This window comes from Acipenser ruthenus, chromosome 32 (genome assembly GCF_902713425.1).
Source record: "Acipenser ruthenus chromosome 32, fAciRut3.2 maternal haplotype, whole genome shotgun sequence".
In the NCBI taxonomy this organism is placed as follows: Eukaryota; Metazoa; Chordata; class Actinopteri; order Acipenseriformes; family Acipenseridae; genus Acipenser; species Acipenser ruthenus.
In genome coordinates this window covers 12,561,880-12,589,057 of record NC_081220.1, presented here as the reverse complement: position 1 = coordinate 12,589,057, position 27,178 = coordinate 12,561,880, and the positions used below count along the sequence as shown (strand labels likewise).

The 27,178-nt window shown below is 41.9% G+C and overlaps 2 protein-coding genes across 7 annotated transcripts in view; both read right to left on the bottom strand.

The window, feature by feature from the left end:
• LOC131703055 (nonsense-mediated mRNA decay factor SMG5-like) overlaps window positions 1-17,693 on the bottom strand; it is a 28,217-nt gene extending 10,524 nt beyond the window's left edge. The window contains exons 1-14 of the mRNA XM_059005908.1: window positions 17,370-17,693; window positions 15,892-15,990; window positions 15,330-15,453; window positions 13,425-13,581; window positions 12,857-12,946; window positions 11,963-12,052; window positions 11,333-11,411; window positions 10,564-10,689; window positions 8,915-8,983; window positions 5,840-6,048; window positions 5,050-5,178; window positions 3,806-4,618; window positions 2,265-2,434; window positions 1,489-1,564 (exon numbers count right to left, since the gene is read on the bottom strand). Coding sequence (XP_058861891.1) covers window positions 1,489-1,564; window positions 2,265-2,434; window positions 3,806-4,618; window positions 5,050-5,178; window positions 5,840-6,048; window positions 8,915-8,983; window positions 10,564-10,689; window positions 11,333-11,411; window positions 11,963-12,052; window positions 12,857-12,946; window positions 13,425-13,581; window positions 15,330-15,453; window positions 15,892-15,990; window positions 17,370-17,434 — 2,296 coding nt within the window. The 5' untranslated portion in view covers window positions 17,435-17,693. The remainder of the gene's footprint in view (window positions 1-1,488; window positions 1,565-2,264; window positions 2,435-3,805; window positions 4,619-5,049; window positions 5,179-5,839; window positions 6,049-8,914; window positions 8,984-10,563; window positions 10,690-11,332; window positions 11,412-11,962; window positions 12,053-12,856; window positions 12,947-13,424; window positions 13,582-15,329; window positions 15,454-15,891; window positions 15,991-17,369) is intronic.
• A 1,434-nt stretch (window positions 17,694-19,127) lies between these two features.
• The window catches only part of LOC117395566 (disintegrin and metalloproteinase domain-containing protein 15), a 32,856-nt gene continuing 24,805 nt past the window's right edge, over window positions 19,128-27,178 (bottom strand). For 3 of the 6 annotated variants that reach the window (XM_059006054.1, XM_059006056.1, XM_059006055.1), the window contains 4 exons: window positions 23,701-23,766; window positions 23,168-23,239; window positions 21,824-21,972; window positions 19,128-21,442 (listed from right to left, as the gene is read on the bottom strand). In XM_059006054.1, coding sequence (XP_058862037.1) covers window positions 21,370-21,442; window positions 21,824-21,972; window positions 23,168-23,239; window positions 23,701-23,766 — 360 coding nt within the window. In that variant the 3' untranslated portion in view covers window positions 19,128-21,369. The remainder of the gene's footprint in view (window positions 21,443-21,823; window positions 21,973-23,167; window positions 23,240-23,700; window positions 23,767-27,178) is intronic. The other 3 variants (XM_059006058.1, XM_059006059.1, XM_059006057.1) reach the window with 2 other exon arrangements.

Sequence of the window (27,178 nt, the reverse complement as noted above, 5' to 3'; positions counted from 1 at the left end):
GATAGCTAAATACATAGCGACAGGAGATAGTTCGATAGGTCAATCCCATGATCATTTAAAATTGAATTACCATTTGTATGGGCAGAACTATTTTTTAAATATCAATTTTTTTTGTTTGTTAATACAGTACCTCACACGACACCCCTACAGATGGGAGGGGGACTATTAAACAAATCTAAAGCAGAAATCATCTTGTCACTGGTCAGTATACAGCTCATTGCATTCCTAAATGCTCTCTGGCACACTCTGCTGGAAAAATAAAGCACTGATTTGACACTTCAAGCTGCACCCCACAATAACCGCGGTATACCGCGACGTGTCTAGAGTTCCCATGGGTATCCGAATACACATTCATCACAAAGTATTGCCAGTAGATACTGATGACTTATCAAATGGGAGAAAAATGTTACATTTTCATGGTCCCCAGAAAGACAGCGCCCCCTACTGAGTCACCAGTGTCACTTCATACAAGACCGATGAGATCAGACTATTACTGTTTTAATCCAAGAGTTGAATCTGGTATCAAACCCAGGAGTAGTTAATGCGGCTTTGCTCCTTGTTCTGTTCACACTAGAAACTAATCCCAGATTTGATGCAATTTAATTGACACACTAATGCTGGAGTGGACTCGTGCAGTGCAGTTCTGTGATCTATGCATGTGTAAAGCACAACTTTACGTGCATGTCATGAGCAATCAAATAAAGTCACATTATTTTTTAATGTGGCTTAGTTAGTTTACACACGCTAGTGCAGGGTAATATTACTCTGGTAGTTATTAACCCTTTGTAGTCCATTTATTCAGCGCCTGTCAGGCGCGTCAGGTCCAATTTATTTTCACACGCGCTGTTTAAAAATTTTATTCAAAGTAAAACATGTTTAAAAGGCACTGCAGATCAACAGGACACTCAGTACTGCATCTCCAGCCCCGCCCCACCCCTTGTTCGCTGTATTTACCTCGTATCTCTTCATAGTAGTGCATACTGATAAATCATCTCCTCATCACTCATTTTTATCACCGAACTCCTCAATAATGCTATCCAAGTCATTATTACTATAACATCTCAAAAAACTTGGCAAATGTCCGTGATATTCTTTGAGCGCTGGATGCAGAAGCAGCTATCTTGTTTGTTTATGTCCGTGCTGAAGGGACTATGCGTATTGCTCCGATCTGCCTCTCCTTTTTTTTTCGGCTTCTTTCGGCCTCACTCGGCCATTGAAAGCTTTTCTCTGCTTTTTCCGGAGAAAAAACGACTAGGGACCTCAGCTTGACGTCTTTTTGATGATGTCGGACAGGGTCCGACATAGGACCGCAAAGGGCTAATGCAGACTGGAAACTACGGCAGGAGGAGGATTAGTTAGTCCAGTAGTGAGTCTCACTCAGAGACGCTTCAGTGCGCAGTCAGCACCGCTCTACAGTGCCAGTGTGGAAACGGCACAGGGTGTCAATGGCTGCAGTGAAGGACAGGGTATCATCGGTAGATTGCTTACCGGCTTCCAGTATCTTTCTGCTGTCTGGAAGGAGATTGAGAAGCACCGACAATCTGTTCCACAGGCTCTGAGAACTCTACAGGAGACAGGAAGGAAAACTTAGCAGAGAGCAGCCACATGCCGCATGGTCACCCTCACTGCATATCAATCTGCAAAGACACCAGAATCTACCCGTGAGGAATTTATTCATCAGTAAATTCCATAAATCCTCCTATTTTGCACTTCCATTAGCCTCAAGGATCTCAAAACGTGCAGTTTTTAAAGAAACGCAAGTAATAGCAAACCTTTATTTTCAATTTAAAACCAACATCTGGTACCATATTGGGTTAAAGAAAATTCTCACTTTGCTTGCTCTGCCTTCCTTCACCTCAGCAGTGCCTTCTGGGTACTGTTGCTGGCTGAAAGCATGTCAGTTAACAGGGGAAACAGCTGGTTGATTATTGACAGGAAAGAAGGCAGTGACGGGGTGGGGACAATTTCACCCTCCAGGTGACCCAGGAAGTGCAAGACAATCTAAAAGCATGGCTTGCAGACAGATTTCTTTAACCTAGAGATGTTGTAAAATGAAAATCCATGTTTGCTAAAACAAGTGTTTCTTTCAAAACTGCACAACTGAGACCCCTATAATGAATGGATATGCATGGGGGAAAACGGATGGAACTATTTTGCTATCTATAATTACTTAAAATGCCACAATACTCAAAACAAAAAATACTGACAATGTTCCATATGGCGAATCATCCTGATATTTGGCATTACCAGTATTGCTGCCTTACCTGTGCGCACATGACAATGATGTCAGTGTTCGCTCTCAGCCAATCCAGGAAGACCTTGACAGCCGGCAGCAGCCCTTGATTGGTCAGGATCTCCAGTCGCTCTAGTAGGGTCTTCTCGTTGCGACAGGATTGGTTACTCTCCACGCTGCCCTCCGAATCCGAGCCACCATCTGTGGCACAGAAGAGACAGGGTCTGCTGAAACACTACAGGACAGCCTCAGAGATCATTATACTAAACCGACTTCTTATTCCTCACACAAACTCATAATCTTACAAAAACAAGCAAACTGAAAAGTGGCTGTACAGTAGCTAACAAATTAATGCCAGGAATCTCTGACAACTGCACATTGCAGACCTACATCTATGGCCAAAAGTTTTGCATCACCCAATAGAATGAACTAATTTTGCTTTGTAAAGTCGAATGAAACCTGCTGAATGATGTTGAAATGAATTACATACCGCTTTGTAGTTTAACATATACTTAACAAAAAACTGACAAACTGAAAATTGTGACATTTCAAAATCTAACATGAAATACTGTACTACTATAATGGTTTCCAGTAGACTCTCGCGATATCATTTTGTAGTTATCGATTACATGTTAAATAAAAAGACCTAAAAATCATGTTTAGTTATTTTTTAATTGATGTCTCAATCCTAAAATCTTAGGTGATGCAGAGCTTTTGGCCAGAGCTGTACATGCTAATGGAAGTGCACAACAGGTAAGATTCATGGCATTCAAATTTAATTTCCAAGGTGCTTCTTATTAGATTTCTAATATCAGACTTTCAAATAAAATTACATTACAATTTTTACAGTGATTAGTAGTTTACAGTATGCTAGTCTTATTAGAGAGCTCATTTAACAGTGGTTTGATACATTTGGGAGGCTGATGGTGGCTTCAATGCTAAATTCAAGGGGTGGCCTTAATGAACGTGGCTTTATATTGCCATCAATGGGAGCAAAAAAAGGGGCGTATCTCATGAATACAGATAGCCCCGGCATCACACAGATAACACGGACATAAACAAACAAGATAGCTGCTTCTGCGTCCAGCACTCAAAGAATATCAGACATTTGCAGAGCTTTTTTTAGATGTTACAGTAATAAAATAACGACTTGGATCACATTATTGAGGAGTTACGTGATAAAACGAGTGATCAGGAGATGATTTAAATCGGTATGCACTACTATCAAGAGGTATGTGAAAAACACAGCGAACAAGGGGTGGGTGGGGCGGGGCTGTACTACTGAGTGTCCTGTTGATATGCAGTGTCTTAAAGATGTTTTACTGTGAAAAAAAATACTTTTAAACAGCGCGTCAAATAATCTGCACGTGTGAAAAAAAATTGGACCTGACGCGCATGAGACACGCTGAATAAATGGACCGCTAAGGGTTAATCAACGTGGCTTTACATTGATATCAATGGGTGCAAAGCAGGACTGTTAAAGTTACTCTATTAAAGAAGCAAGCAGCCCAAGTAGGAGGCAAAAGCACAAAACCACGAGGCATAGCTGCTGTGGTTATGCAGGAGCCTCACCGTTGTCACTGGCAGTTTGGGGGGTGGCACTGGGATTGCTGCTGGCGAGAGGGGTCTGATCAAGGGCTGTTGGCTGGGGGCTGCTCCCTCCCCCGCTGGCCTCTGGAGCGCTGCAGGGTCGCAGCAGCACGTTACTGAAAGTGGGGGCCAAACGGAAGCAGCGTTTGGTCTGGAAGAGCTGGGAAGACATGGCCTGGAGGTTACTGGCGATGCTGGAGTCGCTGCCGCTGCTGCTGGGGGTAGGCCCATTGACAGCCGGGCTAGGCTCCGCCTTCTCCAGCGGTTTTGAATCCGCGCTGTCGAGTGAATCGGGAACACCTGCGATCTCCGTTTTTTCGTCTTCGATGTCTTCCAAATCAGAGCGCGACTCCTGGCTGTTCATATCCGAATCGGTTTCCACGTCGAACGCAGTCTCCGCCTCCTCCTCTTCATAGTCTTCCTCGCTCTTCTCAGAGCCACTGTCCCAGTCCACTCCCTTGTGTTTGGCCCTGGTAATGGCGGTGGAGACGACAGCTGCTCCCACTCTCCTGCCCCCCACTCTACCCCCTCTCTCCCCCTCGCTCTCAAAGCCCTCACTCAGATCACTCTCGTCCTCTTTCCCGTCGTATCGGCGCCGTCTCAGGCGGGAGAGACGGGAGTATTTCTTTTTGCCGCTCTTCTTGGTTTTGTCTGTTGAGTTTGAAGGTTTCTTTTGGCCGTCTGCTCCTTTCCCACTTCTCTCCTCCTCCTCCTCCTCCTCCTCTTCAGCCGTCCCGTTCTGTAGCGTGCCTTCCTCCGGCGTCAACGTCACGCCGTCTTTCACTTCCAGGTCATCTGCGTGTCGGGAAAAAATCACAGGAAATGCATGTTCATTTTTTTTTTTTTTTTTTCCCCATTCGGAACATAGACAGTTGCATTAAAAACACTGATTTGGTCAACCTATCCTATACCCCCGATAAGCCACGGCATATTACAGCACTGGGAAATCACCCTGGAGTGACCTATCAATGGTAACACCCTGTGTTTTTATATATGTAAATGTAATATGAAAAGCTAAATATAAGCAGGGAAAAGGTCATTAAGATTCAAACTGACAGGGGACCTTCATACAAGCAGTTCTCTGTGTCTCGATATCTCTGCATCAGTCCTATATATCTATACAGAGACGGTCCTACAGACTAGCAGCCTCCAACAGCAGGTATCCCCACAGAACTGCGTGCCCCTGTATTGTCTCTGGAGAGGCTCCCGTTCCTCCTCTCTCGTACCCGTGTGCAGCACCGGGACTCCGCTCTCTCCTTCCTCCAGCTCAGCCTGCAGGTGGATGTTCACGTGGTTGACCAGGTGAGAGAACATGGCCAGCGTGAAGGCGATGGCAGCGCTGTACTGCTTGGAACCTGCAACAGAACCAGGGAAACGGGGTCACACCAGAGTTGCAGCGTTCGGTGAATCGAAGGGGTGGGGGGGGGGGATTGGAAAGCAGCTGCAAGTTTTATTTTTAATTTTAGTGCCCCTCTTTTTCTCTCATGTGCCACCTCGGCAGTAGCTCCCAACAACAGCTCAGGAGAACTGAAGGTCAGGGGGTAAGGTAGGATAAAAATGGAAGTTGTACAGACCAGACTACATTTTTTTACCTTCTCCCCTGAAGAGACCTTTGCAGTCTCGAAAGCCTGTGCATTTGTTACATTCAGCTGATCCTGGATCAAAGAAACCCAAGCTCAAATGTGGACCAGTAAGGCTTACCCTACAATACAGGTTGGAAGAAATTACTATGAATGACTTGTGCTGAATTTAGAAAGACTAAAAGAAGCGTCACTAAATTCAGTGACAAAGTCTTTTTTAAATGTCTTCATCACTGCCCTACAGCCGTCATCAAGTTTTTAGTCTTCCTTCAAAAAGACTTCTAGTCTAAACATCTGTCGTCTAATTTATTGGTATTTTTTTAATACATAGGTTTTTAAGCAGAAAAGTCAGAATGAACAAAAACCAGAACCCTTGAATCGTGTATAAAGCCCTGAATGCTCTGGTTCCACAGTCTGCTCCACACACAATACAGACCTGCCCTCTTGAGGTTGTGCACGACCATGAGGCAGGTGACGACCATTCTGAAGACGAGCACATCAGGGACGAAGGAGTAGCGGCTCTCGTGATCCTCCTCTTCCTCACAGCCAGAGGAGGAGTGCGAGGCAGAGGGCAGGTAGAACAGCACCAGGTTAAAGTCCTCCAGCACCGACTGGCACAGAGACGTCAGCTCAGACTCCAGCAGGCTGAGAGGAGAGAGGAGGCAAACAGGGTACAAGCAATGATACAGTCCTGACTACGGCTGCTACGATTAAAATCGATTTTTCGATCGATTCCATTCCTCATTATATACATCGATATAAATACTGGATAATCGATTCAATACTTACATTTTTGTAACGCACAAAGCTGCTAGAACCAAATTTATTTATCTTGCTCTTAATTGTATTACTTGTACTGTGATTCTTGAAATGTATTTTTGTTTACGACTAAGTCGCCCTGGATAAGGGTGTCTGATAAACTTAAATAATTATTATTATTTATTTCTTAGCAATGAAACTGCACCGAACTGCCTTGCTATTTACAGTATTTCTGACAGACAAGCAGTGGGCGTGCTCTTCTCTTCCTGCTCGTGTTAACTAGCATTTTATTTGCTGGTCCCGTCCTACCAGCGAATCAGTTTTGAAAATGCTTTACAAGTACGCCCCTCTGTGTGTTTGATGTAAACAAACAAAAAAGCATGCGCCTTGAACCCAGAGCAGGACGACAGCCTTGTATTCCTGGCAAACAGCCTGTAAATAAATTGTGCACATTGAAGAAAACTGACTGGATATAGTTTGCACTTCTTTGGAGTTGTTATATAATGAATATTTAACAATATTTAATAACATAAAAAAAATAAATAAATAAAAAATAAAACGATCAGTGATGTTAAACGCAATTTTGGAGTAACGATCAGCTTGACCTACAGCAGGTATGCACGTTGTGGTAAGTAAATCAGTTTATTTGTATTATTATTATGATGATGGTTTTAGGCAGGGATTTCCGCATTGTGTGTTTCACAGATAGTGAAGGTTAGGTGGTACAGTATTAACAAGATGCAATGCGTGATGCTGCAGCTGTCACTGAATTAAAAAAAAAAAAAAAAAAATGGTTTTCATAAACTCGTCTCTAGTTTATATGGATTACATTCCAAAGTACTGTAATCTGTTTGGAATAAATATTTAGTAACACTCCTGTAGTATGTTAAACTTGCTTTAGGCTTGTTGCGAATGTGGCTCGAATGTGGCTTGAATGTTTTGTTTTTTTTTTCTTTTTCTCCTGACGCTACCAAAGAGTAATTCACAAGCTTTTACTTAACTGCAATGATATTAAAATAAATCACATCGGGGGTAGAGGAATGGAGCGAAAATGTATGTTGACAGCACAATCATTGATATTTATTCAAACGATTCGATTGTGTGCCCAGTTAATCAACTGCTGTTTGGAGGCTTAACTGACAGCCCTAGTCCTGACTGGCACAGAGAGGCTAGAACCAAAACAGCAGCAGACAACCAGGTCATACAAGACTGCTTATAAGGCTAAAGGCAACACAAAGCCACTCTCAGGAACAGTGGCTTGAAGCCACGTTCCAGGAGACCAAGTTTGAGGCAACTTTGCGTATTGATCAGCAAATCACATCCAATGGTTGTATGTAAATTGTAATGGGTGTTTCCCATTATTTAATGTGTAGACCAGCGGCTTCCGGAGTTCAAGTTCGAGAGCAATAGAGGGGAGCGACTCAAAGCTCGTGAAAGTGAAACTCAGGAATCTGAAATTGGGAGCCCTTCGGCACATTCTAGATCACCAGTGTGGACATATTTCAGGTTTCCTGTCAATAAAAGAAACGTTGACAAACAAAATACCCTGTGGAAGCTATGCAAAAAAAACATAAAACACACTGGCTATGCAACAAACATGTCAATGCAAACACGCTGACTTCCTGACACGACGGCATCAATTTGCAGGTTGTGTACAGAAGACCGAACGACACGGTCAAGTGTAAGAAGCCTTCGTCTTCCAGGAACCACAGGTAATTTTTCCAGTTATAATATTTAAAAACATTATCGTATATAAAAATGTTAGCTGTACATGAAGTACAATATTTAAAGCTCAGCTTTTCTGAAGTTAAAAGTACAAACAATTAATTTATAATCAATGAAAACATTTTTATTTTTTATACCCCAAGATATACAAAAAATTGTGAAGTTCCCAAAACAATATTAATACACAAAGTGAAACTACACAAAGTCTGCCACGTCGTTTCAAAATAGGAGGTGTCTAAGGCTGAACAAGACATATTACATGTTTTATTTATTTTTTATTTGGACAGTTTCCTTTAGTAGGCTACAGATTTTTAAAACGAGAATAAATTGGGCAACCACGCACACAAATTAGATGGACTCAGTTTTGGCAAGCATGTTTGGACTGAATTACGTTTTTACTTGACTTCATGAAGCTAAAATTATAATTAAATCACTAATTGATTGTGTTCATTGTTTATAACAGCTAAACCCTACATGTTATATTCTATCTGTGTGTGTTTTGTGGGACGGTGAGGGGGCAAGATGATTTTTGTAGCATTTTGTCCCTTGGACAACAAGATATATATATATATTATATATATATATATATATATATATATATATATATTATATATATATATATATATATATTTTTTTTTAATTGCACACCCCTGTACTATGCAGATAGCACAGTTTACCATGATACAGCTCTGTGCTTTACAATGCTTCCCTATGCTTTACCATACATCTCTGTGCTTTACAATGCTTCCCTATGCTTTACCAGACCTCTCTGTGCTTTACAATGCTTCCCTATGCTTTACCAGACCTCTCTGTGCTTTACAATACTTCCCTATGCTTTACCATACCTCTCTCTGCTTTACAATGCTTCCCTATGCTTTACCATACATCTCTGTGCTTTACAATGCTTCCCTATGCTTTACCAGACCTCTCTGTGATTTACAATGCTTCCCTATGCTTTACCATACCTCTCTGTGCAGTGTGTTACAGTGATTACACTTTCCTATGCTCTTACTGTGGGAAGCTTTACCTGTTCTTGGGCTGAAGAAGGCTCTGCAGGTACATGAAGCTCACCAGCAACCGTTTAACGTCTTTAGACCTGAAAAGACAAACAAAACAGAGCTAAGCAGGCAAACACGTGGCAATGTACAAAAATAAAGGGTCTCTCATGGAGTCTGCCAGCAGCATGAACAATAAACGTATTTGTAGGCGACTGATTTGCCTGTTGCTGTACCTGAAGATACAACAGAAATCTGGGGCTTCTGATACCTCTACAGAATCTATACTCTGTCACTGTTATATCATGTCAATAATTTAATGTTACATGCTTAAATCAAAGATTTGCAGTAGCAGAATGCAGGTATTATTTTAAGGAAGTCATTTAATCTTCCTTCATCTGTCTGGTAGAGCCTCTCCAGCTGCAATACAGAAAACATTACATCTTTCCATTCTTTGAAAGTTGGACATTTCTCCCCTTTCCAGTACTTAAGGACTCATTTTGGGTAGGCTCCCAGCCCAGGTGGTATTGGCAGGGACAGAGACTCAGACACAGAAAGCTGCACGGTTAAATTGTGCAGTTTTAATTTACAAAAAAAACTAAAATAAAAATGTACACAACATTTACAAAAAAACCCTTGTCAAAATAAAAGGCACAAGGGCCAAAACAAAAGGTTTTACAAAAACTCACAAAAATAAGCAAACAGACAGCATGGAGCACGAAACACAGAGCTCAGCCCTCCACCTCTATCACCAAATAATGTTGTGGCTAGTCCCAATGAAAAGACCATTGCAATAATCAATCCCCTAGAGGACATAAAAGCATGCATTAATCTCTCTGCATCCTGCCTGGAGAGAATACCTCTCAGTCTTGCAGTATTTCTTAAATGCAAGGATATTGTAACATTTTTAGTGTGTGCTTCGAAAGAGAGGTCAGCATCAAATATAACGCCCAAGTTTTTTACTTCTGCCCTAAAATCTGTACAGAGTCCATCAAATATAACATCAAATCAAATGTGTATCTTCATGTTTTCTCTGAGGCTCCAGTATCATCACTTCTGTTTTGTCTGAATGTAACATTAAAAAGTTATTAAACATCCAGTTCTTGATGTCAGCAAGACAGGTATTCAAATTGTTAGCAGCAGATACACAGCCCTGTTTGAGGGACAAGTAAAGCTGAGAATCATCAGCATAACAGTGGAAACTAACTCCATGTCTACAAATAAGGTCACCAAAGGGTAACATATAAAGAGAAAATAAAATGGGGCCAAGAATTGAACCTTGTAGGACCCCACAAGTAACCTCTGATAAAAAGGAGGTCTCCTCCTCAATTTATAAACTGGAACCTGTTGGAGAGATAAGACCAGAACCAGGACAAGACAGTGCCTGACAATCCCACCAAATTTTCAGTGCTATTTGTTTCAATGCCTCGTCTCTGGCACAGTGTAATACAGTGCTATTTGTTTCAATGGCTCGTCTCTGGCACAGTGTAATGCAGTGCTATTTGTTTCAATGGCTCGTCTCTGGCACAGTGTAATACAGTGCTATTTGTTTCAATGCCTCGTCTCTGGCACAGTGTAATGCAGTGCTATCTGTTTCAATGGCTCGTCTCTGGCACTATGTAATACAGTGCTATTTGTTTCAATGGGTCGTCTCTGGCACAGTGTAATGCACTGAGGTTACCTCTGCTTGGTGGGGGACAGCTTCTTCATTTCCTGTTTCTTGACCTGGTGGTACATCTTGGCTGCCTTGTCATAGAGACGCTTCAGGTTCCCGTAAGCTCCCTCGAACGGCATCTCTGACTGAATACTGCAATTCAACATGGAGAGACACGTTACCCTTCTCTATAACACAGACAAGACACACTCGCACAGACTGACACACACACAATTCAACATGGAGCGACACGTTACCCTTCTCTATAATACACACACACACACACAAGGACAGATGCAGAGACAAGACAGGACACACACAAGACAAGGCACACTTGGACGCACACACACAATTCAGAATGGAGAGACATGTTACCCGTTACGGGCTGACCCTTTTCTGTATCTAACTTGACTCCTTTTGTAGACACCTTTAGATGGCTGGACCCTTTATTTTAAATTGTCCCCATTTGTACATGTGCAAAATAAGCACCAAACCCAATACGACAAAGTAGCTATCTGGTATCTTTCAGAAATACTAAACAAGAAACACTAAAAGAAACGTAATAAATTAAATGACAAACGGTTAGAGTAGAAGTCCTTCAATGACGTCCGTCATTCAGTTTAGTATTTTCAAATTCAGATCTATTGGTTGTTTAATAGTTGTGGGTGCTGCAACTCATAGTTATAGATGTGAATCGCTGCACCCGTCTCGTGTGTGTGTGTGCGCGTGTGTCAGAGTGTCTGTGCACGAGTCTGAGTGCGAGTCTGTGCGAGCGTGTGAGTTCTGCCTCGCTCACCATCGCAGGTAGTAGTAAGTTGCCTCCACGTTGTAGTACTTGCTTCCCGCTAGCGTCCCCAGCTGGTTAAAAGGCATTCCTGCAACACAGAACAGGGCCAATCGACATTATTAAAAACACGGGCAACATCAAAACCATCTAATCTAGTGAAAAATACCCAGTTTACTTTGCAGATGAATGCAGACTGATGCCCACCCCTACAGTCCTTTGCCATCCTCTGACCAGGATGGCTGGTGCAGACATCAGACCAGGAAGAAGAGCCGATACAAGTACTGTGAGCAAACGGCGCTGGTGCGCAGATTTAATAAACAAATACGAGATTTTGACAAAACAAAACACTTAAACTGCACGACGGCCAAAATAGACAGACAGATACAAACCACAGCGAACACTAAACAAACAAAGTATCGTGCAGAGCTTTTTCAGCACGAGCAGCAATTGTTATTTATTTCTCTCTCCCGTACCTCCTCGCTGTACACCCCACCTTAAGTGAGAAATTTGTGCTCCTTAAATACAGCTGTGTCGGGACTTAATTGCTAATCATTCAATCTGGCCCTGGCACAGTCTGCACGTGAACTAACTGTGACATCCCCAAATACACGCAGGGGCGACCCCGTCACACATACTCACCAACGTGTGGAGTCACAGACAGAGCCTGGTGATAAAACCTCTCAGCCAGCAACTCTGCCTCCACGCCTGCCAGTTCATTCTGGTAGCGAGCTGGGAGACACAGACACATTTATTATCAAAGCAGGGAGGTGAAGACCATGCAACATCTCTTTAACAAACTAAAAATTGAGTTTTGTGTACGACCAGAAACCAAAGCCACAGCTGGATTTTTTTCAGTTACAGTAACCCCCCAATCCCCAGCACATGTCTACATTCAAAATGAGAGCTACAGGGATCCGTGTGAAATCTGTACATTCAAAATGAGAGCTACAGGGATCCGTGTGAAATCTGTGCATTCAAAATGAGAGCTACAGGGATCCATGTGAAGCTGATGACCAGGACGTATCAACAGTACAGAATATAATAAGAAATGCCAATTAAATGTTGAATGAAATGCCAATAAAATGTTGAATGAAAATTGGATATTTAAGGTGTCGTCAGGGAAGCATAGGAGGTGTGAGAATCATGGTCTAGTGACTGATTTACAGTATGTAGATTAACTTTGTGGTCTCAAGTTACATGTAAAAAGTGTGATATACAGATGTTCAGACAGAGAGACACCTCCATATATCCCTAGAATCCGACACTCCGAATAACTAAATACTGTTAATACCAAGTCCCATCACATTTGTTTTCCAGATCTGGAAAAAGGGAAGCATGACTAACACACACACGTACAGACGACCACCTCTATTATACTCCCTTCACAGAGGATTTCAACCCAGCGGGTAATAAGAAGTGCTCGATTATATCCAGGGCCATTCCTTGGTACTGTAAGTTGATCTATTCCAGCCAAGTAGACAAACGTTTCTGCAAATGCCTCCAAGCCTCCTGAACGCACTGTGGTGTTCTTACCGAGGTCTCCCAGGTAGACCAGGCAGCGATGGCAGGCCATCTGAGCCCAGTCCATCTCCTTGGCAGTAGCAGAGACCGCTTTCTTCCGGCCTTTCAAAAAGAAACAGACATAGAATCCTGGCTTTAGATCTATCCGGGAAACCCCTTTTCAAAACCAGAAATGTACTTTTCTATTGTCACATCAGATAAGGGTTGTCATTAAAAAAAAAAAAGAGAGCTACGTTCTAAAACATGTGTTCCCATATGTATAGACATCATTTCTTAAATCACACATGTTCCTTTATGAAAGATGCAGAGATTTTGGTATTTTTTTTTTCCAAGCTATAAGAAAAAACGATTGCTCGCTCCGTGCATTTCCCTGTTCACTGTATTCCACTTCAAGGAGGTGAAGTAGAGTAGCAGACTCTGAAAACACACACGTCACAGGAAAGGAGGGTTCTGGGAAGGAAAGGCAATGTGTGAAGTTTTTAATTTACTTGGATTGTTTTGCTAGCTCCATGTAGGTTAATCCCACAGGTACGGTTATAGGACGGCCGTGCCGCGCTGGCTCCGTTCTCAGCGCACTCACCGATGAGGGGGTCTGTGACGTGGGTCCAGTCGATGCAGTCCTGCAGCTCCAGCTGGTAGTGGGACTGGATGTAGAGCAGCAGGTGCTGGTAAAAGCCCACCCCAGCGATCAGGTGGGTCCTGTAGGCACACTCCAGAGCACTGCGGCTGTGGACATGCTGCGGAGGAGAGGCACAGCGTGAATATTCACACTGCACGGAGGTGTGTGGCTGTCCTGCCGAGTCAAAGAACCACAGCACTCCCTGAAGTGTTTCACATAACAAGTACACCGTATGGAGCCATGTTTTAACCTATATTTAAAACAGCTGGTTTGAGAGCAACACAGTGTAATTTGGCGCAGTTCAATTCGCCTGGTCATTCTGTCATTGGATTTAAACAAATGCAAGATTTCAAAATGAGGTACAGTTAATATGAACAGAATGCGAACAAGCTATTCAATGCTAGATCTCAGCTGTATGCAGAGAGGGTGCAAGAGGCTGGCCACCATTAAAAGTTTCACAAACCCTGATTAGCACTCATTTTGAATTGAGAGCTGGGCATTGTGGTGGCCATGGAAGACGGTCAGTCTCTGTCTTGCTCCTCAAACCATTCACAATTCTGGCACGGTGGACGGGTGCATTGTTGTCTTGAAAGCAGCCAGCCCTATCAGTGTAGCATTGTTGGTTCTACTTGATCGGCAACAATGCTCAAGTAACAGTTTTAAAGCACAACAGGGATCGCATGACAGGGATGAAAATGAGACTCCTACTGCATAGCAGGTTCACCCACTCCAGGTTTTACTGCAAGCTGGATTAGTATACAAGTAACAAACTCAGGTGTGTCTTTTAAAACTTGTAGTGGATCAAACTGCTATGCAAGGGGAGTCTTATTTCCATTCCTGGATGATCAAAGTAATCTCTAATTCAGAGCGATAACGAATAAATCCAGTCGGGTAGACAGGTCCTAATAAAAATTGTCCAGGGAGCGATAGCCCCGATTCAAGCCAGCAGTGCTCTGAGAATTTGAAGGCGCTGTTCTTAAAATAGGAAGTGGCTCAACTGGTTCTGGTTTTGACTGGGCACTGTAAACATTGCCTGGAAGAGTGTCACACTTTGACATATGAAACACTGTCGTTAAGCCACCTGCTTGCACGGATTGGTTTGCAGGCGTCTGTAGCTTTAACAGCTAAATTAATGGAGCTATGAAGATATGCTGAAAGAACAAGAATTGATTTAGCCTAGAACTATGAAGAATAAGGAGGGACAGATTGAAGTTTATAAAATCTTTAAGGAGTTGACAGTTAGGCCTAACATATTTTAAGAGAGGTACAGAAACCAGGACTAGAGGACGCAGCTGGAAATTAAGTGAGGACAGATTTAGGACAGAGGGAAGGAGACACCTCACACAGTGGTGAGGGTATGGAATGTGCTACCTAGTTAAGAGAGAATCACATGGATCCTTTAAGACCCAACTTGACAAAGTTTTGAAATCAATCAGCTACTAGGAACCAGGCGAGCTTAGATAGGCCTCGATCGTAAATGTTCTTGTGTGTGTCTTAATACAACAGTACCCATATTAACATCCTGAAGAATGATCTTTTGAGCTGACAAAATAATTCTAGTAAATGTTACTAAATTCGCTGGTCTCACATTTCCTATATAAAAGAGACAAACCCTTTTTTTGTCTGCTTTTTGCTGCAAGACTTGTAAAATAAAGCCGTAACACTACGATAGGGGAAACGAAAGAAATCATCTGCAGGAAGAAAGAGGACAAAACATCTCAGCAGCGCTGACCCTTGTTAGCTGTAGAGCACGGTCAGAAAAAATAATAATTGCCAATAATTCAACTTAGTATAATTTATTAAGGAAAAAAATAGACATTGCAGTAACGGATTGAGCCCACAGGGGTGAAGTCAGCAAACCCATACCTTCTTGTTGGTTTTGATGAGCTGAATAACCTCGTAGTACACTTTCCTCCAGAGCAGCTCTTCTGCCTTCCTCCCATAATCAACAGGGTGCAGGAACATCAGCTTGACACACAGCTCTCTGAGCCTGGGCCACACAAACACACACGTTACATTGCACTGAAGCGCTTCACACAATTAGTAGTGGAAAATATTGCCTAAGCAGTTTCAAATTCATTTTTTCAGTCTGTATTACAATTACTCAGATATTAGGTCTTATTTATTTTCTGTGTTAGGGAGCTTTGAGTTCAGGAGCTGCTCTTCAGTTCAAGTTGCCCCTCAGACACAATTAGGCTTTATCAGACAAAGTGTCTCTATAACAGTAAACGCCAGCACTGTAGCTGGGTAGGCTGCTCCAAACATCTATCAGCAATGAAATGGAAAGGGGACAGAGAGAGAGAGACAACTGTTAGTGACAGACAGAGAGGCTGAGACAGAATGGATGCATCAGTGGCCCAGCCCGATACTCTGTGCAGCCCAGGCAGTGCTCAGCTCTGTGAAGGCAGTGAAGAGATTTGTCCCTTACTTGTTGCGGAGGCTGATGTTCTCAGGTTTGAACACCTCCCGGTAGGATGACTTGTTACTGATGATGAGGTCCAGCTTGTGAACCGACTCCACCACCGCTCTGAGGAAAGAAAACAAGATTCGGACTCAAACAAGGAGCCAAACAACATTCTTAAGCCCCTTTCACACTGGCATGATCTACCCAGGTCAGAACCTACCCAGGTCAGGACCCGGTGTCATGCGGGTCGGCTATGCAATTTCACACTGTTTTTGATAAAGCAGGGTTGACCTGGATGACAGAAGTAAATACACAATACGTGTATCAATGCCCCGGAAGCAGCTTGTTACTGACGCTTCCATCCAAGCTTCTCTGGATTGAACCGTCGGCCCAAATGTTGATTAGAGCAAACGTTTCTTCATCCCTGCTGCAATCTGGCTCATGCTGCGTCTCAAGCAACAAAAATATGGCTAAAAAGAATAAACAGAAACGTTTCTCGTGGAAGTGAAACCTTCACGCAGGTGCGGCCGTTTGTTTGTGTCGGCTCACGTCACGCATTTTGTCTCACTTGATCCGGATCAAAGCGTGTCAACCCACATCCTGAGGGGGGTCAGTGGGACCCTGGTTAAGCCGGGTCCGACCCAGGTATGTGGTTTCACACTACATGGGATTGTGACCCAGTTAACCAGGACCCAGGTCTGGACCCGGGTAGGAGTGCCAGTGTGAAAGGGGCTTCAGAGAAGACATGCACTGGTGTAACAACACTCTCACTACTGCCTTACTTTATAGACTATTGTCCAGTGGCAACTTTGATCTAATTCTGTATTACAACTTGCAATTCAGTGTTTAGAGTTTTAGAATGACCTTTTTGAATGAAAATACAACAACAAAACAATGTTTGGAGAGATATACATAATACACACACACACACAGTTCAATTGTTCAAGTATATAAAAAGCAATTTTGAACTTAGCGTTGTGAGGTGAGAGTAAGCTGATAAAGTTACATCAATGTGCGCTTGTGTCACATGATCAGAGCCCCTGACGTACACACAAAGATGCAATATCATTCGACTCTCTTCCCAGATAGAAAGATAGATAGATAGATAGATAGATAGATAGCAGACAGACACACACACACATATAAACCATCCCGGTTTTGTTTTGACTTGAGGCGTCAACACATATCCTTGACAGAGTTGTAGTTCGTTTTGAACACAAACTTCGGGAACGGGGTTCACCTTGAATAAAACGCTCTCAAAGCTGAAGGCGCGCCCTGCAGTTTCTCCCCCGGGTTAGTGACATTAGCTTGAAACAGGCCTCCTAACACACACGTTCCCGGTACCCGTGTTGTTTAATAATAACGTGTGTGTACAGCACGTCGTGTTTATTTTGGAAGACCCGCACAGACAGTCACAACTCCAATTTCAAGAGAATGCAAGCGCCGGCGCAGAACGGAGCGACAGACTCGCCCCCAGCCCGGGTCAGCGCGGCTTCACTCACCGGTACAGCCGCTTGGTGTGGAGGACTTTCGCCTCGGGCTCGCTGTCCTGCCCGGGGCCGCTCATCTCACCGGCGGTCCAGCCGTTTTCTCTCTCCAAAACTCCGCTCTCCAGCCTGTGTATGCGACGGGTAGCTTTCTTCCTTAGTTGTCGGTCTCCCGCCAGCGGGTACGGGGTCAGGTTAGTGTCTCACCCGCCTCTCCTCAGCTCCCTCCCGGACTCGCCTCTGTTTCCATCAGCAACCCGAATACAGCCATTATTGCAACGCAAACCCCAAACACCGCGAGAGTGACGCCACTACCGATCCTGCAGGAAAGACGCTCAATGACCGCGAGAAGTGCGCTGCGGGGTGTGTCTGTATTTGTAGTTTTTTTTTTGCAGCTTGTAAACTACAGAATGATAGAGGGAAGCTGGGGTTCTGTACACTGTTTTGCTGATTTAGAAAAATAACCTGAAACTTATACAGCACTTCATTTTAACAATGATCATTTATATTATTAATATGTTGTATCCTGGGACACTATCACCCTTCATTTAAATGTGCTTTATTTTGCTCTTATCTGCCCCCTATTTTACTGCATTTAATCCTGTACTTCAGAATACTGTAATCTGCCAAGTTTTTAACCTGTAGTACTTTGTATTTAATCACATCCTGATGTAACTATCACTATTTAATCATATCCTGATGTAACTTTCACTATTATCTGCTGTATTATTGAATTGTGGTTTGTCACACTTGAAAAAAATTATTGTATTTCTTGCTCTTATTGTATGACTTGTATTGTAACACTTGAAATGTATTTGCTTGCGATTGTAAGTCGCCCTGGATAAGGGCGTCTGCTAAGAAATAATAATAATAATAATAATAATAATAATAATAATAATAATAATAATAATAATAATAATAATAATATATGCAGAATTCACTTTATTAATGTGTATCACTGCTGTTGTACAAGTCTGTTTAGAATCCTTGTTATTATTCACTTCTTGAAAAATGTCAATACAATTAATTCTAAAAGAAATAAGGTAAGTAAGTACATTGATTTTTCAAAACTGAAGTATGGTAACCTCAACTCACTCACTGCCAAAGTACCGGTAGTTAACCACTAGAGGGAGACTCTTGTACAAAAACAGCTGAGTTACAAACAAGGTATGTTTTTTTATTGCGTCGTCTTTAAAAAAAAAATAAAAAGTTAACTTAAATTAAAAAAATATTTAAACATCTAGATCTGTATATTTTTAAAGTTGTGTTTGTTTTTACCTGAAGAGAGTGAGACTGTAGTGTTGATAGTTTTAGTCACTAGTGGACATTTTGAAATTCCCACAGACAAAAATTAAATATTACTATATGTTTTACCTCTAATGGAATACCACAGGCTCTATTTGCAGAAATGAACTTGTCTTTTGGCACATGCTTATGTTTTCCAGGTGTATCGAATCCTATGTAGGGTCACTTGTGAAATTTGGCTTATTTAAGGTCCTACTTTGCATCCATTTTTTTTTTTTAACGTGACCGCTGTCTTTAAACATCTTTTAATATCGATCTCGTCTCAAAAGGCTGAGCAGCACACTGAAGAAATGGATAGCACATTACAAAATGTATACGTAAAATATATTATTATATACGTGGAAACAACAGACACGTTTTGCAAACATACCCCTAAGATAATAGTTTGCTGTTGGCAGTCACTTGTAGACAAAATTCCAATCTCACAGACCCTTGTCCTTTGAATAAAAGAAATCACACACAGACAGCTGAGGTCATTGCCCTGGCTTTATTTTATAAACTGTTACAATACAGTCAGTAAAATGTACAACATCCACTCGGTCTCAACATTACAAGCGATTACGATCATAGTGAAATAAAGTTTTAAGTGTGTTTCGTTGTCTTTTTAAAGGCAACATCAAAGGCTTTCTAGCTGATACTACAATAACCCTGCACAAAATAACTGTTTTACACTTCGAATGGCTATTTAGGCCTGTTGTCAGTTTTAAAAAAAAAAAAAAAAAAAAAAAACACTTTGTAACAATCACGTATTTTCAGTTAAAGAAAGTCTTACTCTTTCTAGATCACTGTGAGTGTGAAATGTTTGCCATTGTCTTGTCATTAGCCAATCAGCTGCTTCCCCTCATGACTGACAGGCATTACAGCCAGTAACCCTGAGCCAGAAACTGCTGAGGTGACACAGGATGTGAAAAAGTAACTATCTGAAAATAAGGCATGGAAACGACCAAATGAATTTGCTGTAACATGTATTTCTTTAAAAACTGCACATTTAAGACATATGTAAGGCTTCTGTTTTTCTGTTTTTATTAATTTCATTTTCTGTGCTTATTCTTAGCTATTTTTGAGTTAATAAATAGTTTTTTGTCTGGGCTTTTGATTTTTATATACTGTATGAAAACAGTTTTTTGACGGGGAAAGGGGTCAAGTCAACGTGAATTGAGTAAACATTTCCGGTGTTTATCGGATACAAGTGATTTTTTTTTGTATAAGTGTTTTTTTATCGGTTAAAACAGGAAATCAGAAGCCCTTCTTATATGGTGAATAGAAGAGCAGAACAGGGTATGGAATTATTTTATTAGCTGGAACCCCTTAAGAGAAATCTTTGTTTATTTGCTTTCAGCAGCTTCACTTCTAAGAGTTTTGATAGTGGACTGATTGAAGCTCTGAAGCCTTTTAAAGGTCGACAGTTTTCATTTTCACACAGCTGCTTCAACTTACAATTTTCAAAGTTTTATTTTTTTTTCTGACCCCTTGCCTTTTTCTGATGTTTACAATCAGTCTGTGCTTCTGATTGCAATTACTGAAATGCTTTTTTTGATAAGCTTGTGCTGTGGTGCTTTGGTGTGAGTTCAGGAGCTGCTCTTCAGTTCTAGTTGCTAGACATATTTTGCAAAGGCCAGATCTTTAACAAAGATGTTAATACACTGATGTGAAAGTGCCGTTTTTACAGCAGGAACACAAAGATTCTACATGCCTGGCAGTGGAAAGGTTAAAGGTGTGAGTGCAGTGTGGTATAGTGCTTAAAGCAAGGGAAGAATGACTTGCTACTTTATATCTTAAAGGAGTATGAACATGGCATACTAGTTTCTTATTAGCACATGCAACCTTATCAATGTCAATGTGATGGAAATCTTACAGGGCTTTGCTTGATACTTTCAGCAGTAAACAGATATTACACACGCACACACACACGCTGCATGGCCACTTTATTTGGATCTGTCTACCTGATTGGATTTGAGATTAGGTTGATCATGTGACCTCAGCAACGCTATAAAGCTGCCGGTGCAGCACAATTGCAAACAGTCTACCGGAAATAGGGAAAGATCTCATTGGAAAGATGCATGCTCCAAGAGTCATCAGAGTGAATCAACAACAAATGATCCGATTGAGCACATTTGGGATGAACTTGAACGTTTTTCATCACTCTGCACCAACTGAAATATTAATGCCTGACTGGATCCTTCGAGACACCTTCCAGCACCTTGTGGAGTCTATGCCATGTCAAGGTTGTGATCAGTGGCTCCAAACCAATATTAGGTACAGGTCCAAAAAAAATGGCCAGACACCGTCTATAAACATACATACATAAAACACAGATACATCCTGGTAGCGAGACACGCCCTGTGCTGTAGGTCACAAGGTCTGTCTTGCATGGAAACTGACCTAGAGCACAGGAAATGGGGTACGAGGAGGAAACCATTTTTTTTTTTCATTGAAATATCTGCATATCTTGAATTAAACATTAAAAAACAAGCAAAGAACCGACAGTTATTAAAACAAAAGACAGGGGACTGTGGTCATGTTTGTGAAGAAACTGGATTTTTCAATCTTGGTTAGAACTCCTTTAAAAGGTGATTTGAGATCTTCAGCATTTCAGGAAATGGATCAAGTACAGTTTTTGAGGTCAGCTGTGTCCATTCCAGTACTGCGGGCTCCTGTGTGTGTTTGAGTCCAATTCAGGTCAGCCCAGTCAGTCACTGGTCTGTACTGGTTATACTTGGGGAGCGGCCGGAGCTGTGCTGGTGGGGGGTTGCGAGCTCCAGACTGGTGGTGAGGGAGCCCGTCTGAGAAAAGAGAGACAGACAGAGAGAGAGAGAGAGAGAGAGGGAGAGAGAGAGTGTTAGTATCATGTATCCCCAGATTCTGATACTCTTAATAGCTAAAGAATATTCTTAGCAAGTTTCATCACAATTGGTTCTCTAGATGTATGTAAAAACAGACAGGCATCTCCTTTTATCCACAGATTCTAAAGATGACTAAGTTTGATCACATTAGGATAAGCAGTCTTTAGATCTGTATAGTACTGGAATTTGACCAGAGCAGAAACAAAGCAAATTGCCCCCCCGACCCCATTAACCCCATCCCTGCCAACCACCACCAACACACAAGCCAAACCCTATTTACAAGCAGAGCCCTGCCACACGGTGACTGTGTGATTGACTGACCTTGCAGGCACAAAAGCAATGGGTGGTCTGTAGATAGGAACTGAAGTTGCATTGGCTCCTTTTTGCAGTGGGGCCCCGGATAGAGAGCGCACAGGGGGGTCAGAAGGAAGTGCTTTCCGTGGCGGCGGTGGCTTGGCTGGAGCACTAGGCTGGGAGGATAAAAAAAAAAATCTTTGAACTGTGGAGTGACTCAAAAAAAGTATTATTTTATTGCCTTAGAGACCCGTGAAATAAAACGAAATGCAACATAGAAAACTAAATAAAACACAAAATCATTATAAAGCAATCATAGTTGTCAAGACTCAGTCATTACCATAGACGCGGTCTGAAGGGAAACAGAAGCTCTGTCTAGCGCTTGCGCAAAAGCATAATAACAATTAAAACAACGAGATGTATGCAGCTGACGGTGACAAAATAATGATGTGCAGATTTTGCAATTAATGTGTATCTGTAATAAAACATTATTTGTGGAAAATGAAAAATTATAAAAAAATAAAAAGAATTTCATAATGACTGGCAAACTCCTGCAACACTCTGCCCTCAAATACATCAGTAAGAAATACAACCAAGAGCAAATATATCTACATCCACTAGGGGGGGCAGTCATTGTGTTGCAGAGGGTTGCTAATGGTGTTAGACATGATTCTGAGAGCTTTACGTAGAATAATGCTGTGAAGACACTGGTCAATAAAAAAAAAAGGAGGGGGACACCACTAAGTGCAGACCAACAGCGAGAGCAGCTCTGTACCTTCAATAGGGAGGTTGGGTTTAAACATGTGGATGATTCAGTCATCTTCTCTTTAACTAAATGGTTAGCCATTCACTGAATAAGGAACCATCAAGCAGCAGAACCTGGTTACTGAGGGAATGCCAGGCTGCCAGACGCTGCTACCTGACTGTTTCAGATTTAAAGAATGGTTAACCATTCAGCTGTAGTGATGAAGAACAGCACCGTTATAGAGGGGATATTTACACTCAGCCAGCAAACACGAGCCGCAGTATCATCATTCCCAGGGTTACCAGGTGAGGCTATCTTCATTGATGCTTCAGATAGTATCTGTGCAGTTTTAGAAAGGACAGGCGTTGTGAGCTCAGGGGAAGCTGGTACCAATGTAGTGAACTGATCCACGGCATATAAATGCGTCTAATTCAATCATGATGCAGGTTCTACCTGGGGCTGTAGGAGAACTGCATGGCTTCAAATACACGTTTAGCATTAGAACTGCATGGCTCACAGGATATTAACATGGTTTGGGTTGTATATATTTATATTAGCAAGAAAACTGGAACCAAAACTAAAGGAATCCCGCCCGCCCCCGCCCCCACCCAGCTCCTCCTCGGTACCTGGCTGCCTCTGGGTACGGGGTCAGGCGGCAGTGGCTTGGATGGAGGGGCAGGTCTGTCTGAAGCGGTGTGCTACAAACCAGACAAGCGAGAGACAAGCCATCAGAAACACATTCACACTCACTGCCACCGCCAAGGGAACTTAAATACAGCACAGCACCAGAGGTCTACACGACCCACCAATCCATCACACTGTCATCAAATTCAAGCTTTTACCAGCTTTGAGAAGGGGCTGGTTCATGCTTTACTACACTGTGCTGTGCTTTTACCAGGGGGATACCAAAGCAGTAAACTTTTAAGGCCTAAGAGAAATGGCTTGAAGGATGGTGACTGAACTGCTCTCTCATTCTCTGTGCTATCTCTTCTCTATGGATAAATTAATAGGACTCTTTCTTTCTTCCCAACATCTTTCCTAAGCATCAAAATTATTCAACACTTTAGATTTATCCCAGTAGGCTACAGTACATTATTTGTAAAGCTGTGTAGCTGAGCTGTGCTCTTCAGCACCACTCTGTGGCCTGGAGAGAGATTACCTTGATGTGGTTCAACACAGGGTCAGGTGGTAGTGGCTTAGAAGGAGCGGGAGGCCTTCCAAGCACCTATTACGAGATGGGGAGGGAGAGAGAGAAAGAAAGAAAGAAAGAAAGTGCGGATTAAAGAGACATGGGGTTAGTAAGTCATGCACAGCCAATATTTATTAATATGTTTCTCAAATGCGGTAAAAATAACTTATATTCTTATTAATAAATTGGTTATTTGAAAAGATGTATTTAAAATGTCAATGTCATTTTAATTATTTTTTACACTACAGTATTGTATGGGGTCTTCAATCATTGAGTGGGTTATATTTCTCCAATACTGAATTATTTTCATTTTTCTTCCAAATCTGCCTTTACCTGACTTTGAGCTGCTTTAAGCTTGTCTGGAGAATCCTAAATGCAAGTCACTGAACAGCCTTCTTCATTCAATTCAAATCATTTGACAATGTGACTTTTCAATTCTCCACCTAATCTCGGTCTATATAAATGCACAATAGGTGGAGCTAGCTGAAAAGTCACATTGTCACATGATTTTAAAATTTGCCTGGTACTTGGGATTTTCTGGACAAGCTCAAAGCCGAGTAAAGGGGAAAAAAAAGAAATAAAATGATATTCAAAAGATACTTAGTCTTTAAGTAAATAAAGTAATCTTGTTGAAATCTTCTGGGAGTGAAGTAGGGGTTAATGTTTGCATTCCATTTCACTGTAAGCAATTCAGGCAGCAGCTCCATGCAGTAATGGGGTTAGCGCAGTGCACAGGGGAATCTTATTAATATTATTAATCTACAGCAGTGTTTCTCAAATTGGAGAGCCTGACCCAAAAGGGGGTCACAAGGCTATTTTATGGGGGCCGCGTGATCACAAACAATACTGACATAACCTTAAGATGATTAGCATTACATTTCAGCGCATATACACTTAATCCCTAACAGTGCAGGATGTGATATGAAGTCAGCCCTCCCGCCTTGTTTACTGAGTGTCCAGATGCTTGTTTGTTTGTGTATATAACTGTGTATAAAGTGCTAGCGCTGGTCAAAATAACTTAAAAAAATCTTGGACAATGCTATGATTATTACCCCATCCTTGGTCAATGCTATGATTATTGCACCATCCTTGGACAATGCTATGATCATTGCACCATCCTTGGACAATGCTAGGATTATTGCCATCATCCTTGGTGAACTCTGTTTGCAAGTACTTCCAGCTCGCAGAATTGCATCCTGTTGTCTGCGGAAGGTAAGATGCACATTTTTCAGACAGTAACACGTGTTTCTTAAATGTCTACATACCCCTGAAGAAGAGACTTTGAAAGTGGAGCTTAAAGAAACAGGCATTATTTACAAATCAGGAGGAGTCTAAAGTAGACGATACCGATAGTAGTGTGATGTGTACGGGGACCGGGGGTGCTATGCAAGAGTTACATAGCACAAAGGATCACAGGTAACATGTAATTGAAGAAAACGGGTAATTAAAACACTGGGGGGGGGGCTGTTATAAATCTGGACGAGGGCCAGTGGTCACCATGAGAGGGGGGCCGCTCCTTTCTTGTGACTCCCCCTGCTTTGAGCTCTGTAACAATAAACTGCCTGAACGCTCATGAAGCGTGTCACATCGTCACATCAGTGCAATCGCTTCCAGGGAGTCCTTGCAAGGCTACTCAATTACCGCTGTCTCGTCACAGTATGATGCAAGTTTGACGCTCCGCTCCATTTCTGATGGCAAAATTAAATCTTAATTCACACAGAACAACCATCTTGAAGCAGAAACACACAAGTGACAGACTTAAAGACCCTTCCGCCTGTGTGGGTCTAATATTATGCCAAGGTTTCATTTTGTAATCTGTTTATTTATTTTACAGTTCAGATGTTTGGTCAAATTAAAAATGCATTTTATATTACTTAAATATATATTTTTTATTATTTATTCCTGAAACCCGTTGCTACTCTCCCAAACCCCCCACTTTGAGAAAGGTTCCGGTGCGTTGACTGCAGGCATAATGATGTCATGTCCATGCTTCATTTAGCGTGCCTATGTAGTATGTACAGTCATTTCATATGATATCGCACTGTGGGGAGGGGGTGGGGGGGGGGGGGGGGGGTCATCACAGCCTGAAACATTTCCAAAGGGGTGCCCAGCAAAAAAAATGGAGAACCCCTGATCTACAGGACCCATCCCAGAATGGAGTCCTCATCCAAAATAAAACCACGTGCTCACAAAGGGCTACGTTGTGTACATCCTTCATGGCAAGACAGGTGGAATCTCTGCTATTTACTTTCATTGGTAAACAGTATCAATTAACAAACATCACAAAGGCTCGCATTACACAGCACAGCCTGCCGCTGACTGAAGCACATAACCAGCTGTTTATTACAATCCAGGACTAAAACAAGGAAAGACGCTTTCATACAGTACAGAGAACTCCATTTCACTTTGCTAGGAACATTTGAATAACTTCTGACAAGCCGACTGCAATCATAAGAAAGTTTTTTAAACATTGTCTAGACTAAACAGCATCTGAAAGATGCCTCCTGAACTGTTCCAACAGACTTACGGATACCAGAATAAACAGCGTTTAAATTGTCAAATTCCTGCAACCCTGATCAATGCAGATTCAAACTAGGCTTTATTGAACCAGCTCACATTTCTGAAGGCAGTAAGGATTTTTGACCCAGAACAAGTTTGTACTTGTTAATAGCTCTATGGACTCTCAGAGAAGTGTTTCAGCACATGGACAACACTGCACAGCACCAATCCATGAACGAAATTTATTGAAATATGATGAAAACCCTTTGAATAATAATCTACATACTTACCATTGTGATGTTGCAGTTTGGTTTCTCTGCTATTAGCTGGTATTTCATTATGTCAGCACTATTATAGCCCAGTAGACATGCCAGAGCACCGCTGCAGCTCACACAGTATATGAGGCACACAGTAAACTGAACTCATTCTGTATACATGTGTATCACAAGCCACAACCTTTAGGAATACTAACTCTATTTTCTTGCAAAAGATAATGTTACTGTCAAGCCTTTATTTATGCTTGAGAAAAACTAAAACCAAAATATTTTATATTGAGATTGTCTGACTTTAAGTCTAGTACGGTTTAGGCTTAATTGATACATTGTAAAAATGGTCTAATACAGTGGTGCACAACTCGGTCCTGGAGGGCCGGTGTCCCTGCAGGTTTTTTTTGCACCCTAAAGTACTTTATTGAACCTTATTAGAAGCTTAATTGGTCCAATTAACTAATTTAGGGTATGGTTAGAACAAAAACCAGGAGGGACACCGGCCCTCCATGACCTGAGTTGTGCACCACTGGTCTAATAGGTCGACTAGTCGCCATTTAAAAACATGTAATAAATCATGTATTTGTCTGGTGCGCTCTTTGTGAATGTTTTGTATCACTCTGCTGTTTGTGCACCATGTTTATTAATGTTATCAAATGTCACTTACATGTTAATGGATTGCA